This window comes from Arvicanthis niloticus, chromosome 1, assembly GCF_011762505.2.
Source record: "Arvicanthis niloticus isolate mArvNil1 chromosome 1, mArvNil1.pat.X, whole genome shotgun sequence".
Classification (NCBI taxonomy): Eukaryota; Metazoa; Chordata; class Mammalia; order Rodentia; family Muridae; genus Arvicanthis; species Arvicanthis niloticus.
In genome coordinates, this window is record NC_047658.1 from 29134356 (window position 1) to 29159940 (window position 25585).

Below are 25585 nucleotides of genomic sequence, written 5' to 3' on the forward strand. Positions count from 1 at the left end.
AGTGTTATTTTAATCTGCAGGGTTGGTGATAGTTTGCCACACTAGCAGAAATAGCAAATTAGAAAAGAGTGGATGGAAAGCAAATTCAAGTACCTCTCCTCAAGAAATTCATGCTTTAAGGAGAGAAAGAACTATTACAGGGAAGGCATACAGTGTGAGAAGTGGCAGGAAGTGCTGTGAAGGCATGCCAGCTGAGAGGAAAGAAGAAGCCTGTTAGAAAGTGAGACTTTAAAAGGTTTTATTTAGGGTATCTAAGAGATGTTCAGGAGTGACTCTGTCTGGGATAAAGGAGGTTGCAGGACCCAAGGTCTAAGCAGGGCAATCCCTAGATGCCTAAAATAAGCTAGGAATATAACAAAGATGCCAGGGTATGACAATAGGGCCTTGGGTCACTCTAAGGCACTAAGCTAGGTAAACCCCGGAGAAAAAGGTTTAAAGAAAGTATTTGACCTACTCAAATGTAGGCAATACCAAGGTCTGTCAGCCTAAGTGAGACACAGAATATAGGAGGGAAGAGACAAAGAAGTACATTCATCATTAAAGTAATATTGTTCAGTAATGGAAGGAAGAAGGAAATGGGGAATGCATTTTTTAATAGCTGACTGAATCAATGTGATGTGAAGAGAGATTTTCTTGTTTCTACTGAGCAGGAAATAGAGGTTCAGAAGAAAGAACACTGGTCCAGGGTTTCTGGATTGGGAGCAAAGAAAATTGTGAAGGGAAGATCTACTTGGGGTACTGAGAAGACTGGGGTGTACAAGTCCATAGTTCCCAGATATTGTCATGGTATGCCCAAGGCACGAGCTATGAGATTACCCATACCATCCCCAGGTACTATAGGGTCTAGAATCAAAAGTCAATAGCAGCAAGCAGCTACCATACTGGGAGGAGCACAAGTGGTCAATGGTAGCTGAGGAGTGCCCAGGGACACAGCAATTCGGGAGCAGGTCCATTCGAGTTTGTGTATCTGAACTGTCTGTAAGTCCTGCAGTTACACCAGCCTGTCTGCCCAAGAGCCCAACACAAAATCTTTCACAGGTGTCCCAAGTGGTAGGCAAGCTGCTATACCTTCCGAGCAAGGTTTTGTGCCCCAACTCCTAATTACATGTTAAAGAAACCAGTGTCCCATTGCAGGAGGTAAGTCAGCAGGAGCTAGGGGTGAGCTACAGAAATGGGGTACAGGGAGAGCCTCCTAGCACCCAGGCTTGCCCACTCCTCCAAGAGTATCTACAAACAGCCATTCTCCAGTCTCACCAGCAAAGCTACATGCTTTGCTTCTACACAAGACTCAGTAGGGATAAACCAGGGCAATCTGGTGACTGATTTACTGAAAAATACCAAATCTTTGTAAAACCACATTGCAACCTTGACTCATTTTCTTTCTTCAAACAATTCTTCACAATTATGAGAGAAAAAAAAGTATACATAGCAAATACAAGGGCCTCAGTACTGTGACTCACAGAGTCCCTGTACTACTTGCCAAAGTAGTATTGTAAATCTTATGGTTTATATTCTCTCTCTCTCTCTCTCTCTCTCTCTCTCTCTCTCTCTCTCTCTCTCTCTCTCTCTCTCTCTTTCCCTCTCCTAAACTTAGTCCACTTACTCTTGCTAACATGGTCATGGGCAAGGGACGATCCTCTGGTACATAGGTTGCCTCCCATATATCATATCCCTAAAGAAAACTTGACATTCACTCCCCCAACACCATCAGTTGCCAGTGTACCATCTCCATCCATTTTGGGATTTTGGCAGGCTTTGTGATTTGCAGATGTGCTTGCAGTCACAGTCCCCATGAGTTCACATTTTCAATGGCACATCTTTTGTAGCATCTTTCACAGCAGTCATCTCACTACCCCTGATTTAGTAAAGAATTAAGCCTTTCTATTCTTCTTTCAGGATGATTTTGGCAGAAGGACATGTGAAAGAGATGTCTCAATTAGAGCCCAATATTCCACTGTCTCTTAACCTATTCACATTGACCAGTTGCGGGGATCTTTATTAACTGCTATTTTTTTTTTTTTTTTTGCAAAAATAAGCTTCTCTGACTAGGATTGAAAGATGCACTAATAGGATATAAATATTAATATATAGGAAGCAGTTCATTTCTATGTCTATTTAGCAGAATAATAGTATTCTAACTGGTTATGGGGTCTTGGCCCAGTTAGCAGTTCCAGGCATGAATTCTTATGGAACAAATCCATAAATCTAATCACAAATATAGTTGGTTACCCTGGACACTATTTTACCAGTGGGCGTATCTTGTCAGGTCAATAGTTACTGTAGCTTGCGGAGTTCACACCTGGGTAAGACAGTTGAGTACTTCTCTCCAACAGGAATGTGCATAACACCTTCCAGCACTGTGACACATAGCCAGAGGGATGAAGCTCCCCAGTCTTTACCAGCTTGGTTTTTTGATGAGTTACGATTCAAGTATGTGACATCTTCAGAAATGGGTGTTACATCATGTTTTATAGGTTAACCAAGTGCAAAACAGTAGCTGGTAATGTTTAAGTGGTCTATTGGATCTCACTGAACAAGAATTCAGAGAGGTAACCCATTTCTTCCCTGGGCCATTTATTTGATAGCCTATAATATCTAGGGAGGCACTGTCCTCACTTTATAGGGTAAATTCATTTAAACTTTAAATATGTGTGTATATTTTAGGAAGCTTCTATAGCAGTAGTCTTTCACCTTCTTTTTTCTTTTTTTTATTGGATATTTTCTTTATTTACATTCAAATGTTTTCCCCTTTCCAGGTCTCCCATTCAGAAAACCCCCTTTCTAGTTTCCTGGCTTTTATGGGCATACCAATTTACGCATATACATCTAGAGAGTCAGAGCTAGGATCTATATGTGAAAGAATCTACATACTTTTGGGGTCTGTGTTACTTCATTAACTTCACATTTTAGGATTTCATTTTATGAGTAATATTCTGTTTTATATATGTACAATATTTTTATTATCCATTTACTGTTTGATGGATATGTAGGATTTCCCCACTCCCTTGTTATTGTTAAAAAGCAACAATAAGTATGGGTGACCAGGAATGGTCACAGTGGCAGTACCAAATTACATTTCCATTAGTAGTGAATAATTGTCCTACATTCTTCTCACTCATGCCAGGATTTGTTGTAATTCTTTCTTACCCATTTTAGTTGAGGTAGGATGAAAACTCAAAATAGGTTTAATTTATATTTTCTTAATAACTAAGAAAATTGAACATTCTCTGCCATTTGTATTTCTTCTTTGGAAAATTCTGTTTAATTGAATTGACTTTTCATTGCGGTTGTTGTTGTTGCATATTCTAAAGGTGACCTGTTATCAGATCTATGGCTAGTAATTTTTTTCTTATTCTGTAAGCTTTCTTTCACTCAAATGATGCTGTCCTTTGATGTACTGAATATTTTTTTGTTCTGAGGTTTCATTTGTTGAGTGTCAACCTTACTCCTGTGATTTTGGGGTTTTATTCAAACCTCTTCTGTGTCTATGAGCTGAAGTGTACTACTCCCTACATTCTTCTTTAACATATGTAGGGTATCAGGTATCATGCTGAGGGCTTTGATCTATTTGGAGTTGAATTTTATGCAGGGTGAGACCTATGGATCTAGTTTCACTCTTCTGTATGCAGCTATCCAATTTGACCAGAATTATTTTTTTTCTTCCCTGTGCATTTTATGCCTTTCTGTCAAAAAAGCAAATGGCTTTGGGATAGTGAGCATACACCTGTGTCCTTAATTCTATTCCACTGATGACTGTCTTTTTTATTTTAAACATTTATAAAACATTGTTTTCCTAAATTATATTTTGATTATATTTTACCCTCCCCCACTTCCTTCTAGTTTCTCCTAACCTTCCTACACATCCAACTTTATGTTATGTCTCATTTCTAAAAACAAACAAAAATAAAATGAATAAACAGTCAAGAAACACACAAAACCCTCCCAAAAACACAAAATAGGAAATCAAAATAAAGCAAGAAAATACAATGAAACAAAATATGGCCAAACAGAGAAAAATTGATGAAAAGTTCATAAAAATATTACTGAATTTGTTTTTTGTGGGCCAATTACTCCAGGGCATTGAGGCTGCCCTGAAATTTGCTTAATACATCCAGTGAGACTCCATTAGAGAAAACTGTATTTTTTTTTCATTGCAAACAGATGCCATTTGAAGACAGCTTCTTGGTTAGGGATGAGATCTTGTGTCCATTTTCTCCTCTCAGCTTCAGAACCCGTCCGGCTTGAATTGATACAGGCTGTGCATACCGCCACACTCTTTTTGAGTTCATATGTGCATCAGTTCTGTTGTATCTGGAAGACACTGTTTCTTTGAAGTCATCTATCCCCTCTGGCTCTTACACTTTTTCTGCCTTCCCTTCCACAGGGACCCCTAAGCCTTGAGGGGATGGCTTTGATGAAAATAGCCTGTTTAGGATAGTGTGCATTGCAGTCTCTAACTCTCTGCACATTATCCAGGTATGAGTCTCTGTGTTAGATTTCGTCTACTGAAAGAAGCTTCTCAGATGAATGATGAATGAGATGCTGATATATGGGCATAGTGTTATGTTATTGGGTGCCATTTTACTGAATGTTCCTTTAGCAGAACAATAATAATAGGCTTTCCCCTAGATCCATCTAGTCTCAGGTTCTAGACCAATTTTAAAAGTGTCAGGCATGGCTTCCTTCTCATCGAGTGGGCCTTAAATCCAGTTAGAAAGTGGCTTGGTAGTTGTAGTAGGCTATAAGGTTTGTAATATGGAGCTATTATTGTTTACCTTTCTCCTCAGGTAATGTTCAGGGTGCTTTCTAGTACCACGGATGCTAGTCAGCAGGGATAAAGCTTATAGTTAGGTACCAGCTCAACTTCTCTATATCCCATGACTTATGTAATTGTTGTCTTCAGCAATAGGGACTTATCACCAGCTTGTAAAGAGTAACCAATAGCCTTAGCAGTATCCTGATATGTTTGGATGTTTCCATGGGGTCTTTTAGCCAATGATTCAAGAAAATGTAATGCATTCCTGGTACAGGATGTTTTACTTGTTGGAATAAAATGACTACTTGGGGTATCATCTACCCTAATATTTGGAGACTCCATTTAGATTCCTTTCATATATTCATGTATTTTAAGAAGCTTCTGCAGTAACAGGTTTTTATGTAGTTTTTAAAATGAATTTTAGAGTTAGTTTTCCCTCCCCATACTTCCTCTTTTACCGTGTTTCCCCATGCCTCTCTTTATTTAACCCTTGTATTCTAGTTTACCCTTTGTCTTTCAATGAAAATATATTCTATTTTTTATTCCTTGGGAGACCCCATCTTCCCTCTGTATTCTTACTAGGTACCTAATTGTTGTGGCTATTCATAATTTGGCATACATATTGAAGGCTTAAATGCTAATATTCACATATGAGAGAAAACCTTAATATATGTATTTTTTTTCTGGACCTAGGTTACCTCACTCAGGGTGATTTCTTCTAGCTCCATCCTTTTACCTAAAAATAATTTATTTTTCTTAAGAGTTGAATAATATTTCACTGTGTAAATATGTTGTTTTCTTTTTTCTTTTCTTTTTTTTTTTTGGTTTTTTGTTTGTTTGTTTGTTTGTTTTTGAGACAGGGTTTTTCTGCGTAGTCCTGGCTGTCCTGGAACTCACTCTGTAGACCAGGCTGGCCTTGAACTCAGAAATCCGCCTGCCTCTGCCTTCCAAGTGCTGGGATTAAAGGCGTGCGCCACCACTGCCCGGCCCAATATGTTGTTTTCATTACCCATTCAGCAGTTAAGAGGAATTGAGGCTGTTTTTAATTTCTGTCTACCATGAACAGAACAACAGTAAACATGGGTGAGCAATAATCTCTATAGTAGGCTGTAGAGTCCTTTAGTTATATGTGCAGGTTATATAGTTGGATCTTGATATAGATCTATTCCCAGTTTCATGAGGAACCACCACACTGATTTCTATAGAGGGTGTACAAGTTTGCATTCCCACCAGTAGTATGTGAGTATTCTTCTTTTCCCACATTCTTACCAGCATGAGTTGTCATTTGCTTTATTAATCTTGGTCATTCTGGTAGGTGTGACATGAAATCTGAAAGTGGCTTTCTAAGTGGAAATTTCTGGTTTCTTAAAAACTCAGTTGTGTCATGTGGGATTTTTCTGGAAGCCGTCCTGTGAGAAGGCACATGATGTTTTGCTGAAAAGAGACACTTGAGAGGTTACATCGTGTCTGGAAGGAATATAAATGGAATCCCTCAAACAGTGGGAGGAGGATGCACTTGCATTGCTATGTTGTGCAATGCTTTGCTTCTTCACTGGTCTTTGCTGGTCAACACTGGTCTCTGCTGGTCTTCACTTCGTAGTGAGAAACACAACCAGGAACTTCTCATAATATCCTGACCAATTCTGGCTGCTTCCTTTGACTTGTGCTGATTCAGTGGAGCCTTGATGATCCTGTTGGATTGAGCTGCCACTACTGCCTTTGGAGTTTGCTATTGAATCAAACTGCTAGTATTCTGAGAATGAAGAGTGGAACCATCCCAAAGCACTACTACTAAAACAGATCCACAACCCCCTTTTTCTGGTCACCTTCTTTCTCCCCTAACTCTGGTTGGTGGGCTAGATGGGACATTGAAGCATTTAAGAATCTTAAATAAAACAGTTTTGAAAAAAATCTGAGCCAGTAGGTTTTACTTTGTGTTTTCTTAATGTCTACAGATGTTGGACATTTCTCTAAGCATTTTTTAGCCATTTCTATTTCATTGTTTGAGAGGTCTATGCTTAGCTCTATATAACATTTTAAACTGGTTATTTGGTTTTTTTGATGTTCAGTTTTTTAGTGTTTTACTGTGCTATTTACTATCAGGTATATAATTGGCAAAGATTTCCAATTATGTAAGCTGCTACTTTCTCCCAATTATGGTGTCTTTTAACACTCATCTTTCTAGCTTCATGATGTTTAATTTACTATCCATTGGTCTTAATGCCTGTGCTATCTATCAGTGTGCTGTTCAGAAAGTCTTTTTCTTTATCAATGAGTTCAATCTTATTGCCCATTTTCTCTTTTATCAGGGTACTGGTCTTATGTTGAGGTCATTATCCATTTGGAATTGAGTTTTATGCAAGATCATAGTGTTAATCTATTCCCATTCATCTACATGTAGACATCCAATTTGACCAGCACTGTTTGCTAAAGATGTCTTTCTTTTTCCAGTGTGCATTTCTGGTTTCTTTGTCAAAGTCAGATGTCTATAGGTTTATGGACTCATATCTGGGTCTCCACTTTGATTCTATTGATAGAAATGTGTGTTTTATGCCAATGCTACAATATTTTATTACTATATTTCTGTAGTATAATTTGAAATCTAAGATGATGATAAATCAAGCAGTTCTTTTATTATTTAGTATTGTTTTAGACATATTTTGTGTGTGTGTGTGTGTGTGTGTTTCTCTGTGTGTTTTGTGTGCATGTATATGTGCATTTCCATACACAATTGAAATTTATTTTATTTTTTTGAATTTTTATGAAGAATTTTGCTGGGATATTGATAGGGATTGCATTGAATATATAGACTGCTTTTGATATGATGGTTATTGGCACACTATTATTCCTACTGACCCATGATCAGGGACGATCTTTCTATCTTCTGATGTCATCTTTCATTTCTTTCTTCAATGTCCTAAGGATTTTTATTATACAAGTTTCCCACTTGTTTGGTTACAGTTATCACAAAATATTTTATATTTTTGACGTTACAGTGAAAGGTACCACTCCCTTGACGTTTTTCTCAGTGTATTTTTCATTTGTATATATAAACATTAATTGATTTTATGTTTTAATTTTGTACCGTGCTACTTTGTTAAAATTGTTTATTAGCTATAGAAGTTTCATAGTAGAGTTTTTAGGTTATGTACAAATTATATCATCTACAAATAAAGATATATCAACTATTTCCTGTCCCAGTTGTATACCCTTGATTTCTTTCTATTGTCTTTTTGTTCTAGATAAGGTTTTAAGTACTACATTGAATAGGTATGAGCAGAGTGGACAACTTTGTCTTGTTACTGATTTTATAGAAAGGGCTTTTTTTTTATCCCTCTCCATTTAGGTTAATATTGTTTATGAGCTTGTTTTATATTGCCTTTATTCATGGAGATAGAAACACGGTAGAGGACTCAAGCGGAAGTGAAAATGGAACTGGAAAACCCAATAGCTCATTTAGAAAACCCAGAGGCAAGCCTCACAAATAGAGTGAAACAAGAAGAAGACAGACTAACAGGTTTTAAGGATAAAATAGAGGATCTAGATCAAATAAGAAAAATTAAAAAAAAAATTTAAAACACAGAACATGTGGGATACCATGAAAAATTCAAAAACTTTGGATTGTAGGCACATATGGGAGAATAATCTCAAGTCAATGACATAGACCAAATCTTCCAAATAATCCCAAAAGAAAACTTATCCAAACTAAGTAACACACACAGACACAGACACAGACACAGACACACACACACACACACACACACACACACACACACAAACATATAAGAAACACAGAACACCAAATAGACATGACTAGAAAAAAAATTCTCACAATGTATGATTGTTAAAACACTAAGACATAACAAATAAAGGTATATATATATATATATATATATATATATATATATATATATATATCATTATATTTCAGGCTGAGAAAAAGAATGCCTGTAGCAGATAGACTGTGGAAAAAAATGGGAAGCCATATTTATTAAAATACAAAATAACAATGATAATAAAATAACAAACAACACCAAAAATCAACAACATGATGGACTCCAAGTAACACATACAAATTTCAGTAATAACTTCAAATATCAATGGGCTCAATTCCTCTTTCAAAAGATATTGACTGAATGGATCAAGAAACAAAAGCCATTTATCTTCTGCCTCCAGGATACACATTGTGAGACATGTGGAAGGTGCCACCAGACAGAAGAACTGGTATAGTTGAATCAGCCCAAACCCTTGGGAATCATAGAATTGCAAATGGCAGGCATGGGGCCATCTCTCTGCCAAATTACCTGATCTGGAACATGTAACTCTGACACTCTACTTAGAGGACCATGACAATCAGTCACATAGGTAGCATAAAAACCTAGAGTTCTCCATACTAATGAGGTACCTAGATAGGCCTGGTGTGTTTAACCTCAGCATCAGTCCCAGACCCTGCTGTTTCAGGGAAAACAAGGTCTGGGACTTGTTTTCTATTACAGACTGTGTTCTACCTCCTTTAAGTGGCTCACCACCAGTGCTAGGGCACCCCAGTAATAAGGCAGACATGTAGCCCAAAAACACATCTTAGTTTTAAAGATAAGCATTGTCTTAGAGTAAAAAGATGAACAAAAATATTCCAATCAAATGGAACCAGGAAGAAAGCTGATATTGCTCTGCTAATATCTTGCAAAATAGACTTCAAATCAAAACTAAACAGAAGAGACAAAGTGGTATATTCATTCCAATTAAGGTACAGCTAAACAAAAAGATATTACTATCCTAAATGTATATTACCAAACTCATGTGTGAACCAATTTTGTAAAGAATCTACTACTAGATTTAAAGTCACAGATTTATATTAATCCACAAATATCCCACTTTCTGCATTAGACAGGTCATCTGGAAAAAAAAAAGAAGAAAAGAAAAGAAACTGACATCATTTATCAAATGGACTTGACAGAATATCCAAATCCAAACATCTAAGACTACACAGTCCACTCAGCATTACATGGAAACTTTCTAAACTATCCTATACCCTGGGACACAAAAGAAATCTTTACGAATTGAAAAGAATTTAAATCATTCCTTGTATCCTATCTGATCACAATGCAATAAAACTTAAAATTGACAACCCAAAGAAACAACCAAAGAAACAAGCAAGCAAAAATCTTCTAATAAATACACAAAAGTCATGGAGATGAAACAATTCATTGTAACAGGGCCCCAGGCCTTAGTAGGTCCAGAGACCTCAGCACAACTGACTTTGTGATGGAAGTACCATCAGGCTATAAAACTCAGTATGTAGATAACACCACCTGCCAAAACTAAAACTAATCTATCAAAGCCCATGGTAATGGAAAAGTCTTTAAATGTACTAATCTTACTTGTGACTTCTGTAACTCTGCTTCTGGATAACTCCTCTTGTTATCCAGAAGTATGTCAAACTAAGACATGGTTTTTGTCCTTAAGAGTTCACTCCGAGAAAGGCTCAAGGCTATACTGGGATTACAAACACCCACTGTAGTGGGCAGCCAGCTAATAAAGGCTTTCTATTGGCTTAATGTTAAGTCTGAACAGTCTCTCTGTTGAATACTCCACAACACTCATTGCTAAATGATGAACCCATCAAAGGAGAAACCAAGAGATAAGAAAAAATTGTCCTGGAACTAAATGAAAATGAAAACAGAACTCAACACAACCAAACTTCTGGAACATATTAAAAGCCATTTTTACAACTCTAAGTGCCTACATTTAAAAAATCAGAAATAGCTCAAATAAGTGGCTTCATGATAACAACTTAAAAATTTAGAAAAATAAGAACAAATCAAAACAGGGTCGATGGCAAAAAGTAAAATCCAGAGCATAAATCAATGGAATAGAAAAAAAAAAAGAAAACAATAAAAGGAATAAACAAATTGAAGATCTGGTTCTTTGGGGGAAAAAGATAAATATTGAAAAACCTTTGACCCAACTAATTAGAAGAAAGAGAGGACCCAAATTAACAGAATCAGAAATGAACAGAGAAATTTGCAACAGACATTAAAGAAACTTTGAATATTATAAAGGACTATTTTAAAAACCTGTTCTCCATGAAGCTCAAAAAGACCAAAAGAAATGGATGAATTTTACCAAAATTAAACCAAGAAAAAAAATCAACAACCCAGACAGACTCATAGCAAACGATGAGTTGAAATAGTAATAAAATCCTTCCAGAAAAAAAAATGCCTTGACTAGATAGAGTCTCAGCAGAGTTCTACAAATATTTAAAGAACTATAGACAGTTCTTCTTGATAAAAAATATAGAAGCAGAAGAAGCAGGGCAAAATACCTTCTATGAAGTTATTATTACTCAAATGCTCAAACCAGGTGAAGACACACACAAAAAAAGGAAAACTGCATGTCAATATCCCCGATAAACTTAGACTCAGATATACTCAGAATACAAACACGTATCAAAAAGAATATATACCATGATTATATTGGTTGTCTCCTGAAATGCAATAATGATTTAACATTTTGGAATAGTGTGCTTTTATGTCCATTAATTCTAGTAAATATTCTATTTCTCCAGTGGCTATTCAATTTTTAGTGGTATGTTGTTCAATATCAATGACTGCATTTCTATTTTCTATTGCTCTTCATAGGTAGTTTTATTTCATTGTGGTCAGCAAAGATGCCAAAAGATAGTATAATTTTTTAGCATTTGTTGAGGTAATTTGTGTTACTATTTAAAAGTGTATATTGATTCCTGTCATCTTATGGTTTTTATGGTATTTGTTTTCTTAATCTCCCTTTGTTAACCAGTGACCTAACATTGTTATTTTTTTGACTGTCACTTCGTGAATATTCTTTCTTTCTTTCTTTCTTTCTTTCTTTCTTTCTTTCTCTCTCTCTCTCTCTCTCTCTCTCTCTCTCTCTCTCTTTCTTTCTTTCTTTCGTATCAAGCATTTCTTCTAGTATCTCCTGTACACCTAGCTTAATGTGCTTTGTCCTCCTATTATGTTAGAGGGTTTTGCTATATATAACAGCCTGTGTATGCATGAGTGGCATTTAAAACCTTGTACTACATTGACCCAAGCCTTTCTGGCTTTTAAAACCTCAACTGAAAAATCAGCTGTTGTTCTGACAAATCTGTGCATTTCTTGCAGAAACCTAAATAATGTAGGACTGACTGTAAGACTCGTGAACAAAATAGTCTTCTGGATACTAGTCAAAAAAAGGTAACAAAGGAGAATGCTTTAGGTGGTAGGTGGCGAGCTGTCCTCTACTTCCTGTGCTTCTCAGGCTGCCTTGTGTTCCTTTGTCCCAAGAGCCTCCTCTGTAGCCCTTCTTTGCTGCACTTGCATCAATGCAGGGACTCTGTACCTGGCCTCTAAATAGGGCTGCACTTACATGGAGGGAGCGGTGCTGTCAATAGACCCTCTCACCCACCGGGACTAGAAGTCCCACCCACTGCCCAGGGCCAGGAAAGTAACATCATTCTACATTTATTGAGAGACATGAATGAGCTAGGAAACATGAATCAGAAAGCTCATAAAGAGCTCAAAACTTGGGGCACTAGGATACTGTGACAGAGAACTACTCCGAAAGTTAGGACATGTCTAGTGTTCTAGTTGATTCTCTGTTGTTGCAATTAACACCATAATCAAAGCAACTTAGAAAAAAAAAAGGATTACTTGCCTTACAATCTTTAGTCCATAGGCTAAAGAAGAAAGGGATGGGGAATAGGTGATGTGAGGCACAGGAAGTCTCACAAGGCATAGGAATGATCCTAAGAGTAGTAGGCTCTGGTAGTTCCATTGTGTCCTAATATGTAGTTGAGTCATAGAATCCAAAACCACACTGGTGGCCCTGACAGCCATGACAACCTAACCTTCTAAGGCATGAAACACTGCAACCTCACCTCCCTTGTCTGCTTTCTGAGAGCAGTGAGAACACAATTACTGATGTTCCTTTTTGAAATTGGAGATCATTATGTCCAAAGATAGACCCTGGGTTGCTAGCAGGGTGGGTTGCTGGGAGGCACACATGCGATGAAGGCCAGGCTTCCAGGTCATGATTCTCTAAGCTTGTCTTTGATGTTGTAGGATAAGATTAGAAACCATTATTTGCTTTTCTGTGTTGCAGTAAATCCCAAATAAGCCCTTGCAAAGAAAACACAACTCAATATGAATACAAGCTGTGCGCCTAGATTGGGCAGATTCACCACTACACTACTCTATTCCCCATCTATGACTGGCCTTATAACTTGGGGTTTCCCCAGGCCACAAGCTTCTGCTCCATTTTCCTTCCATGTCCTCCTCAGTCATCCTCTCTCCTTTCTCTCTCCTCCTTCTCCCTAAAACTTTTCAGCTCCACCTTCCCTTCCACTGTCCAATCACTGGCTCTAGCCTTTATTTTACAAGTTAAAAAGGGGAGAAGGTTGACAAGAAGTCACCTGAGTATTTGATTCCCTCCTCCTAGGCTGCCCTCCTGGGGAAGCAGAATTAACTTCAAAACACAAATAGCACCAAAGCAATCCACAACTTTCCAGTAAGGTTTTAGCAGCAGAAGAGGAATTGTGATTTAAATCACAGAATGAACACATTATAACTTACCTGTTCTTACTTTCAAACTGTTAGCATTAAAAAGACTTTTTCATGTTTCTGGTGTTAGTAAAGTTAACAACAGCAAAGTGAGCATGTGGCCACTTAGCATGTCTGGCTTGTCAGTTCAACATGGCTGAGTTCAGCTCTCCTGATCATTTTAAGGGTGAAAGAAATGGCTACTCATTTATTTCAGCTTGGATGTTAGCAGGCAACACTAAATTCTTTTTGGTTTGACCTGGAATTTCTGCTGGGACAATATAGTAGACAGTGAGTTATAGTGAGAATTTTAGGTGTTTTGTTTTGTTTGTTTTATTTTTTTAAAATCCAGTTATGTTACGTGAATATGTTTCTATTTTAATCTCAGGTATTGGATCAAAGGCTGGTTCACAGTTGAGGATTACAGTAGCAGCAGGGCTGTGGTTTTTGCCAGCTGCAGATAGTTTTTGTTTGGAATTCTGAAAACTTTAGATAGGCTATAACTGCAAGACACCCTAGAGGGGAAGGGAGGCACTCTGAGAAGGCTGCTGTTTGTTCTTGCTGTTGTTTTAGTTTATGAAGAGGTTGTGAGCAAAGAGATAAGAAGAAATTGGCTATCTTGATAACAACGAAAATTGGGCTGGCCCAGAGGAGCTCAACACCCGTAATCAGCAGTAGTCTAGAGAAGTCTACACCCCCTTTCCATCTAACTTTCTTTCTCTCCTACTTGGGCGATTGGAAGGGATTAGTGTGAAATAAGGGTTGGAAGGGAGGGAGAGGTATAAGAACCCTATAAAATAGCTTTAAAAATACATGGACAGTGAGGTCTGCTGAGGGCCATTTGCTGTAACTTAGAGCTCCAGAAAGACTCACACTTGTCCTTCTTGGCAGGCATGAATAGAGCTGTGCAGAAAGGTTACAGGCATTTTCCCTTACAAGTAACTTGCCGAAGACAGATTGCTAATTCAGAGGCCTCTTTCCCTCAGTGACACTTTGACTTCATGGCAACTCTCAGCACATCAGTACAAAATATAGAAAAGAAAATTTTGCAAAGGCTAAATGTCTGTCAATGCAGCATCACTGTCATCCTAGATGATCAGCATACCTGCTTCAAATCCAGAAGGCAGCATTGGTCCAGTGGGTTTTTCCCACAGACCAGAATCAGGTAAGAGGTAAGAAGATGATAAGCAGGAGCGTAAACCACTAACCTGTCTCACTGTTACCATCTAAGCTGCAGAGTGGGGTCATGACTGCCAGGGCAGGAAGGCACTCTAGGCATTGCAAGATGCTGAGAGTATGATTGGAGAGTCAGTGATACTCCTCTTCCTGTGTATGGGACTCAGTCAGACCAGACATGGAGAAAATGAAATGGACTCTCACTCAGCCTGTAGAAAGAATGCTCTCTGTCTCTGTCTGTCTCTGTCTCTGTCTCTGTCTCTGTCTCTGTCTCTCTCTCTCTCTCTCTCTCTCTCTCTCTCTCTCTCTCTCTCTCTCTCTCAGAGGGGCCAGGAGGCCAGACAATAATGTATGGCTGAATATGCAATGCCCTATTTATCATAGACCAACCAAACAGAAGCTGCTTCTGCTCACTTCCAGTATCTTGGGAAAAACTGTCTTCTAAGTACCTGGTATTCATTTGTATCATGCTGTAGTCATTAAACAATGCCTCTTGTATATGCTACACATTTGAGTTTCCTTGCTGGACACTATTGTTCCAAAATTCTGTCCTATCTGGCTGCCTTCTATCTTTGTCTAGGCAATCGCCCCCTCCCCCACCTTCGTCTTTTTTCCATCTTCATGAAGAGTCATGGTAATATACTCTCCCTTGGCTCAGGAGACATCACCAACTCTGCTACCACTGTGCATTTCATATTAATTGCTGTTTGCTGTTGGAGCTGTGGTCTAGACTTCACTTCCTTAAATGAACCTTCTCTTTTTAAAATGTATTTATATCATTTTGATCCATGTATACACTAATGACATATTCAACTGAGTAATTTACCATTTTTGACAAGAATGTTAATAATTTTTACAATATGAAATATACATGTTATTGTCCACCATAGTCACATGCTATGTAGTGGATCACTAAATTTAATTCTTGGGGTTGAACTGATTTTGTACCCTTTTCTAACATTACCATTTGTTAGCTCTAGGCTATGGCAACAATTATTTCTCCTGTTTTTAGGAGGATGGTACTGTCAGACTGAGTTCACATGGCCTCTGGCTTCCTGTGATATTTCACTGTAGCCTTTTCATGTTCTTAGACCTTGACTAGTATTTTGCCCTCATTCCCATTCAAGTCTCTTTTCTATGGGTTCACCTAAAACAGGTTCACTTCAAAACATGTTCTCCATTGTGAAATAGCTCCATCATCTGTGAATCCCAGTGGCCTCTTCTAACTGCACAAAGATACATAGTCAAGTCTCCAATATGTGTCTATAATCAGCTTTTTGAGGAAAGTCTATGGTCATGTCTCTAATTTTCTCACTGCACTCAGTACAGTGCAGAGAGCTTGCCATGCTCAGAGCCTGCCCAGTCCTCTAAAAAATTCATACTGGATTAGCATTCTGGAGAGGTAGGCTATTAGCACTTGAGTAGGCTAAGTGATAGAGCCCTCAAGACAGGATTTGTACTCATAAAACAGCTACAAGGAGGTCTCTTGTTTCTTCTACTCTTTGAGGTATAGCAAAAAGACAGCCCTGGATAAAGATGAAATAAAACCTTCCTAGATACCAATTCTGACGGCAGAAGGATCTTGGCCTTTCCAGCCTCCAGAAATGTGAGGAATGAATGTACTAATCTGTTCATACACATAAAAAATACAACTGTTGTTAATGAACAATGGGACTAAATGGTAATCTAGCAGCCCAAACAAATTAAGGCCACATACAAAGTATTTTTAAGCAGTGTTTATTTTAGTTTCTTCAAAAGTATTTCTCTTATTTTCTTGCCATGTCCTCATAGGGCAGAAAGGATAAAGGGAACTCTTTAGTAAGGGAGTAATCCGATTCCTCAAGGCTTTGTCCTCATGATGTAATCACCTCCCAAAGATGTTCTTAGCACTATCTCTGACGCATTAGATTTAAGTTTACAAATTTGAATAGGAATAGGCACACTCATTCAGACGGATAAAAAAAAGCCAAAATTAACTACTGTGTCTGCATAATTCCTCAACAAATCTGAACTTCGCACACACAGGTAAGACTTCCTTGTGTTTCCAGACCTTATGAACTTTGATGTTCATATATACCAGGCTTTTTGAAACTGTGGAGCCACTGTTCCCTGGGTATCCTGGGCATAAGAATAGGCTCATCTATCCATACTTTGGGGTTCACTGAAAGTTCATAGTATGATATGTACAAACAATTTCCTCACCAAAGAAGTTTCTAGTTGTAACTTAATAAATGTTTTCTAATCTCTAGAAATTATCTCATAAATTAAGCTAATACATAATGCATCGTTCTAAGAATAAAATGAAAAGAATTAGGATCTCCCCTTCTTTTTTCAAGTAGTGTGGATTGGAATGCCGCAGATGGAAGCCATGCCATTATCCCTAAGTAACTTCTTTACAGTCCAGCCTGTCTGTAAGCTAGAACTAATTTCAACACTAGGAGGCAAGGCAGCAATGATAGGTGGCTAGCTCACTTAGGCTCTCATAAACCAGAGAAATCAGAAGAGAGAGACACTCATTTGCATTCTTTTGTTTCCTAATAGCAAAGAACTGTTGAATTGGGTAATTTAAACTCATTACACTTGCACATTTAGCTTCTGCGTGCTCATATGCATAAGTAGTATACGTGAACATGCTGGAGAAGGCTCTATTTTTTTTTAAGCAAATCTAAAGATAAAAGACAAATAAAAACACATCTAATTGAATAGCATGTCTTCTCTTAAAATTAGTGTGTTTTGAATGTGAATCTTATGAGCTGAGGAAAAATAATTTTTCCAGAGTTTTCTAGCTCTCAGTCAATTGTATTTAAACATGTTATGTGATGATTTGCATAGTGATATCGACCATCACTGTGAATAAATGATCAACGCTGGAATAAAATCAAATCTATCTTCACAATATCAAGAACATTAAAAGGAATCAGACATGACAATCTCATCAAGGACATTAAAAGAAATCAGACACGACAATCTCAAATTGCTACTGAAGTCGGTAATTGTTCCTGCTGGCTTTGCTTTATGTGTGGGGCTCGTATTATGATGAAGAGAATGAGAAGCCTCCGTTAGGTACCTGTGCATCTCTAAGTGTGAGAAGCAATTTCACTGCAGTTGGTTGCCTGACAAGTATGAGATAATTTTAGTGACGAAAAAAAAAATTAGGCTGTCAAATACCTTTCTTTATCCAAAATTGCTTTTGAGCTGTCTGCCCTGCACGTCATTGCCATTAAATCTGGGATCACAGTGGCCTGAATTCATCTAGCCAGAGACCAGAGCAGCCTCTCGGTGTGGCAAAAATAGCCTTTGTGTTTTGTTTTTTTTTGATCAAATCAAACCATAGTCTTCATATATAAAGAGCAGCATAAATTTCAACTACAGCTAATGCTCTAGAGATGGGACCAGTTTCTGTTCCTTCAGGCATGAGGCTCAGTAATCTCAGATGACCTATGTGAGGACCTTCAGACTCAATGGCCCCTCATCACAAACACTGGTTGGTGTTCACTGCCACCCACAAGTGATTCCAAGAAATACTGGTGAGAGTCAGTTATACCACTACTGCCCTAAGAAACAAATGTTGTAATTGCTCTGGAGCACTTGAAGGTAACAGTTTGAAAATAAATAAATAAAAGATTTCCTTTCACCTAATGTTTCATTCATCATACAAACTTACTTATCTTCTGTAACCAAGCCTCTTTTTGGAAGTGTAGAGTAATAATGTCAATGTCATCCAAAGGCTTATGTCCTAAAACCTGATCCCTTTGGTGATATATTGGGAAGGTACTTAAGTGAAGTACTTAGGTCATTGAAGGGAAGCCCTTGAAAGAAATTTGAGGATCCACCTACTTCCTTTTCTCTTTGCTCTCTGTCTTGTTATGTGGGTATTTTTGTTCTGCCATGCACTGTAGTAGGAAATGCCATCTTGCTATAGACCCAAAGAAACCTGAATGATCGCAGACTACAACCTTGAAAAAATTTTATCTGAAAAGTATTTTTTATTTATAAGCTGATTATGTCAAATATTTGGTTATAGTGACAGAAAACTAAATACAAAAACAATGCTTTGTGTAAGTCATTTGCCAATATGAATGAATAAATGAATAATATAAATGGAGAGATGGATGGATGGATAGATAGATAGATGATAGATAGATAGATAGATAGATAGATAGATAGATAGATAGATAAGGAAATAATAAAGAAAATAATTAAATATGTTTAAAAATGGGATGAGAAAAAACAGAGTAGGATGAAATGAAGTTGCATGACTTACCTACCAATATCTTCAAAATAATCACTATAAACATGTTCACCAAAGTCAGAGAAGTAACACATGAGAAAAGTCAAATTTTAACAGAGACAGAACATACAAAAGAATACTACACATAACCAGCAGAGAGGAGGACTACGACACCTGACCTGAAAATTTACATAAAGTGAATCAACAACAGACTAGAAAAAATACACAAAATAATTGGTAAAACTGAAAATATGTCATGGGAAATTATTCCACTAAAGTTGAAAAAACAGAGACAAAAGAATGAGAGTAATATACATTTAAGACATTTACAAGACGCCATCAAGTAGACCAACATGATGAAGTTTCAGAAGACAGAAAGGACTATGAATTGTCCAAACGTGGCAGAGAAGATGAACAAAAAGACCCAGGATGCCAAAACAATCCCTGACTCTCAAACCACAAAGAAATTCAGGCCAAAACACATTGGAAGTAAGTTATCAAAGCCAAAGAACAAAGAGATGTTTGAAAGCAGAAAGAACAAAAGTGACTTAAGTACACTTAATACCTAAGTCATGGCAGAATAGTTAGTGAATTGATTCTGGGAGCTTAGCAGGCCTGAATGACAGTCTCAGGCACTTGGATGAGCAGTAGGGTATCCAAGATCCAATAACCCCTATCTTTCCAGCTTAATCTCAAAGAGGACAGTCTGTTTTCAAAAATGAAACCTTGAAGAGAGGTCTTGCAGAGGTCTGTAATCCCAGCCACTTTGATGACTAAAGTGAGATGATCACAGGGTCAAGAGCAGCCTGTAGAAGAAGTTCATACAGGGTAGCCTGGGCTAATTAGTGAGATCTTATGACAAAATGAAAAAGAAAATGAGAGCTAGAGATACAGTCCAAAGCAGGGCTCTAGGGTGCAAAAAGAGATTAAATGAAGAGTGTCAAGTCATATGAGCATAGAGAAAAAAGAAGGCAGGTAGTAAAGCTCCAACCTCACACACAGGGACTAGAACATTAGTGAGTGGAACCTAGGAATATCCACAAGATTTGCGAAGTATGCATCTAATGTATTTTGATTTGACCAGTTAGGCAAGTAATTTACCTCCTCATGTGGTCTGTACCATGAGACCTGGTACTATGAGCATCCATCATAGATCAGGATAAGCTGGTCAAGTGTGAAGACACAACTGACTTACAATTCGAGTGTTCTGAATGAGTAGAGACCATATAGATGACAGACTAAGATCACTGAACTTACCAGAGCCAAGAGAGTCTGCATAGCACTGCAAGAAAAAAAAATCCACTGGCTGAGTACTCAAAACTGGGAGGCTTATAACCTAATTTATAAAAAAAACACAGGGGAGAAAGGTCTCTGCAAAGAAAAGCTGGTAAGAGAGGCTATTAGCAAAGATCTAAGAAAACACTTGCACAGCAGAGGTACACATTCCAGAATGTTCAGTGTCTTCACACATGACCAGCTTATCCTGATTTACGATGGATGTTCCCAGCACCACTTCGTGGGGTACAGATGACATGCAGAAGGATAATACACACTCAGAGTCTCCAGATAAGCCATATCCCATCCCATGCACTTGCAGATTGAGCCCAATTCTGAATGAATGTGGATTTGACCCCAGAACACACTCACAGCATTTAACATGTGAATATAACTTACAACTGCCAAATTTCAGGGGACAAGCGTGGGCATCCATCGGGAAGTCCTCAAGCTGCATTGGGCACTCAGCAGATATAGTCAGGCTGAAAAGTAAAAGAGATGGTTAAACGGGCCCTCTGCCTCCTCCCATAAAGATGTTTGTATTAAACATTCGATGAATGTTTTTATGCAGTTGGCTAACTGTTCCCACTAAATTACATGGTTGTGCTGAAGGAAGCCTCATTGGGAGTAAAGGTGTGACTCCAAAGCACTCAGAAGCCTGTGGCCTGATGGGTGTGCCTATATACACATCATCACTCAGAACGCCATCTACGGTGCCTTTTCAATGATGAATTGCCGCTTCCTACCGTTTGCTCATCATTGTCTAACAGGCTCTCTTTCATGGGGCTAAAAATACATTTCTTTTCTTTAAAAGTTTATGCCCTCAAAAAATATCAACGTAAGGTAAATGTGCAATCAAATCTTTACCAGACTCTGCATTTTTTCATTGCTTAATGGTCCAGAGAGGAACTTGAATTGCAATAGCAGTTTTCTGGCACAACGTGATGATTAGGTTTTTTTTTTTTTTTTTTTTTTTTTTTTTTTTTTTTTTTTTTTTTTATTCAAATCTAGTCTTACACATTAGAATTTCACCAACCACAAGGCTGCTGGCTGTGGTTGGTTGCTCATGCCACACCAGGCATTGTGTGAGTGCCCTGGATACATTAACCCCCCATCAGCACAGTAGCATATGGAGGTCTACCTCAAATACCACATCGTATTCCACATGGAAGCAAGGCCCAGAATGTAGATTTACTCAGTGGCAGAGCCATGAGTGGAGTTCAAGCTGCTGGCCTCCATTTATAGAGAGGCTCCTATAGCGTCCAGCACCTACCCTGTGACTGCAGGCTCTGCTCTGTAAAATGATAAAGTACTGCTTCACAGTGTGTGGTTGCTGAGGCCCATGCATGGTGGAGTGGGATCCCTAGAGGTTTATATGCTAGAAGTCTTTAGCGTAGTATTGTAGAGTTAGTAGAGCCTTTAAGAGGTGAGATCCTGTAGGTGATGACTGGTCACTCAGGGAGCCACTCTAGAAGGATTGATTTAATTCTTGAAGAGCTCTAGTCATTCCTTCAAGAGTAAGTTGCTACAAGTACCAAGCTAGCTGCTGGTTTCCTTTATTTTCCCTTCTCACCATGGGTTTCTTCCACACATGCTCCAGACCTCATTAGACAGGTGACACAAATTACCAAGGATGTTTCAGCTTCCACAACAAGGGCTAAATAAGCCTCTTTTCTTTGTATGTTACTCAGCATCTGGCATTGTGTTGGACAATACAAAACAATAATACAAATGCTTTTACATCTCTACAGAGTTTTTGCTAATTTGGCAAAATTTTAAATTGTACTAATGAGCTTATTTTTTGTTTCTTATGCTCTTTTCCATTATTTAAAATTAAATTAATTACACAAGATGAAATAAAAATATGAAACATTTGACTTCCTCTGTAGTCCTACTTTTAGAGCATAAAATAAAATAGCTAACTGTTGTCCATTGCTTGCTTATATCAAGCAGAGATGCTGTTCATGCTCACAGGATGCAAATGAAATACAAAACATTCATTTTTGCTTTCACAACTTCCCTTTTGTTACAACAAATAAGTCTGTTGTTAAATTGGTGACCTTAATCACAGGTGACCACTGCAGCCTGAATAGCCAATCTAGCAATTCTCTGAGTAAGCAGGATGAAAATGCATGCACATCAATATGAGGAAATTCTTTGACAATGTCCTGCTGGACAGTACCTAGGAAAGGAGTGAGTCACCAAGGGCCATGAGTACAGGGTGACCAGAAATGCTACCAGTTCTCATTTTCAGGTTCACATGCAGAGATGGCATTGAAAGGGGTATTATGCATACATCATAGAACAGAATATATATATATATGAAAACATTTTGATATGTCTCATGCACTTAGTATAACATCTGGAACATTTCATTTGGGGTTTTTCTATGTGTGTACCTACTGTCTTCTGACCCTTGGTATAAAAATTCATCTTCTATACATTCAAGCAGAACTATCTCCCACATCACAAAAATCTCACAGTTATGACTTTCTAAAACTAACTTTAAATTCTAATGTGCCTTATGTGCATATCTGTCAGCATAGCTCATAACCAACTGACTGTCCTTAAACTCTTAGTGTTTTACAGGATCACTAACTGAAAGGAATGTCTTCAGCTACAAACTGTAAAAGAGGGATATTATCCAAGATTATGGAATGGCAATGGAAACAGAGATTAACTTATCAGAACTAGGAAAAAAAGAACTTAAAAAGCACGGCCTTTGAGAATAGCATCCAGCCATCATAAAGATACTCACTATAATTGTTAGTAAATTTAGTAAATTATTAGAGAAAGCAACAATGAACAGAGAGGCTCCATAATGGAAACAGAGCCATATGACACAGTAACAGCACCAAGGAACACGACAGTGAGCATAGGAAAGGAGAGAATTGTGGGAGTTTTATGCCCCTGTAGCTTCCACTCTGCTATACAGCACAAAAGACTTCAACTAGCAGACTCAGCTCTGTATCACCTCTTAATGACACGAGCAACTTCATGCCCCCCTTTCCCTTTCCAACAGGGAAGATCTAGAGATGGTGGCAATGGTAGGACCACTCTCTCTCTCTCTCTCTCTCTCTCTGCCTGATTCCATATTGACCATCTCTCTTAACTGGCCCTGACTCCAACAAACTCTTAGCTTCCCATTGGTGTGCAGGCTACCTAGAAGCTGAGTCTCCAGCTTAATTGCTGGCATGGTGAATATTATAGTCCCATTCCTCATCCCTCGGTGCTGGTTTGATTTTGTTCACATGGCTCCTGTGTGTCTAGAAATTAGTAACTCTGTAGTTGATCTCCAATTGCCAAAATAGACCCCATAGCAACAAAACTCCTACCTAGGGTACTCTGTCCATCCCTGGTGTACATTTACCATAGCAACAAAACTCCTACCTAGGGTACTCTGTCCATCCCTGGTGTACATTTACCATAGCAACAAAACTCCTACCTAGGGTACTCTGTCCATCCCTGGTGTACATTTCTTCTCTGTCACTGGCCAAGATCAGGCACATAAATGAGGACCAGAGTGCCCTGGTTACTTTTGTGGGATTCACTGCAGATTCCTGGCCCTGAGAGCTGCCCACCTGCAGGAAATCGCTGTACTAGCACAGTTTAAAGTAGTATCCTGGCAAGAGATGCTCGACAGAAGTCGTCTTCTAGCATATTGTGAGAGTGAGAATGTCACATATATACAGCAAGGGGCAGAGAGCTATGGAAAATGTGTGCAGAGACCAGTAGATAGAATTTAGCTAGGTATGTTTTAAAGACTATAAAAATGGTGCCAGCAAAACTATAAACAACAGTGGCTTGTGTAGTACAGCTATTATCTTAGTAACTAGTCATACCTATTTTTATAAAGTGCCTCATAATCTTCTGAAGCCTCGGGACAACTACTTTACCAGTGATAGACTCTGTCCTCTAACAGACATTAACTGTTCTGAATCCCTCAAGAGCAAATGCTTCAGTTTTAGTAATAAATTAACCTTTCTGCCGTCATACACATTGCATAAATGGCCTCAGCTTTTCTAGATAGATGAATTCTTCTGATTTGAGCTTCTAGACACAGAGTACACTGTCAGGTAACTAACCTTCACATGGAACTCAGCTCACACCCTTTAGTGAAAAAGATGACTGTCACAGACCAAAAGAGCTGCCCAAGTCACATATACAAAGCCTTCATGGTTTTAGCTATAGTCAATTAAGCTCAAAAAAAAAAAAAATCAGAATTCTGATTTTGACAGAAATTCATGAATTACTGGAAGATACAGGCACATGGTATTTGTTTTCCAAAGGGCCAATTTCTGTTTTACTTATACATTCTGCTAAGACAATTCAAGCATTAACAAATAGGACATAATGTCTACACAACAACTTAATTTACAATAAGGAAAAAGGGCACTTTGCAAGTGGAGATCATTGTTTCTCATTAGTTTCATGTCAAAACTGAGATCTTAGGATCCCAAATTCACTAGGGAGCTTACAGTTTGATCAGAGGTCCCCTTGAAGGTAAATGATACTTTAAAGTAGTCTATGCAACCAAATCTCAGAGGATACTTTTTATTAACTGTGTGATATTTATAAAAAAGGCCTAACTTCTTTAGTCTAGTCTTCCCATTTGGAAAAGAAAGAAAACAGTTGATTGTATACTCTGAAAAACATAGATATGAAACACAAGGTTAAAAAGAATTGACCGAGCTAGAAAGTTTAATGGCAACAAGGTGACTAACGATTGAAGAGTTTCTTGTTTCCATGTCAATGCTACAGCAGAAGGTGTGCTGAGAACAGGCATACTGCATTGTAAACATCAAAAAAAAAAAAAATGCACAGCTCTCCCAGTTCTAGGACTAATCACTTCATATGGCAAAAGGCTATTTGCAGATACAATTAATGTAAGGGGCTCATAGTGGGGCAATTGCCCTAGATTGATCAAGTAGAGCAATGTAATACCATGACTTCTTACAGGAGAAATAAAAGAGTGAGGGTCTCAGAGGAGATGCAGAGACAGAATCAGACAGGAAAGCAATAAAGCCTAGAGGCCAGAAGTGCAAGTGTCTCACAGTAAGTGGAAGCAGATGTGAGAATGGGACCAAGGACTCAGAAATGCAGGTGTCTTTCAGGAACTGGATGAGACAAGAGTCTCCTCTGGAGCTCCCAGAATCAGTGCATCTGGCCAACACCTTGATATACAACCCCATGAAACTTCTGTGGCTCCTGACTTCCAGAACTATAAGTCCACAGATATTGTTATTTTAAGAAAACACATTTGTGATGATTGGTTGCAGTGCTGGTAAGAAACAAATACCAATTTTGGTATCCAGAAAAGAAGCATTAATGTAGCAAAATATGAAAATAGCTTTAGCAATGGGCAGACAGGAAAAGCCTTGGTTTCCTGGGATGGAAGACCATGAGTAACTAATGACTGTGCGATGATATGGTGGTTGAATGAGAATAGCTCCCATAGGTTAATATTTGAATACTTGGTACCCAAGTGGTAGAACCGTTTGAGAAAAATTATAAGGTGCGATCTTTTCAAGATGTGTCACTGGGGGTGAGCTTTGAGGTTTCAAAATCTCATGCCATTTCCAGTTA

At 38.2% G+C, this 25585-nt stretch overlaps 2 protein-coding genes across 7 annotated transcripts in view; one reads left to right on the forward strand and one right to left on the reverse strand.

Annotated features, from left to right (window-relative positions):
• The window catches only part of Gabra5 (gamma-aminobutyric acid type A receptor subunit alpha5), a 92522-nt gene that overhangs the window by 15516 nt on the left and 51421 nt on the right, over nucleotides 1-25585 (reverse strand). For all 6 annotated transcript variants that reach the window (XM_034495995.2, XM_076935193.1, XM_076935191.1 and 3 more), the window contains one exon: nucleotides 20399-20481. In XM_034495995.2, coding sequence (XP_034351886.1) covers nucleotides 20399-20481 — 83 coding nt within the window. The remainder of the gene's footprint in view (nucleotides 1-20398; nucleotides 20482-25585) is intronic.
• Nucleotides 1-25585, forward strand: part of Gabrb3 (gamma-aminobutyric acid type A receptor subunit beta3) — a 389323-nt gene that overhangs the window by 3065 nt on the left and 360673 nt on the right. The gene's annotated exons all lie outside the window — the stretch shown is intronic.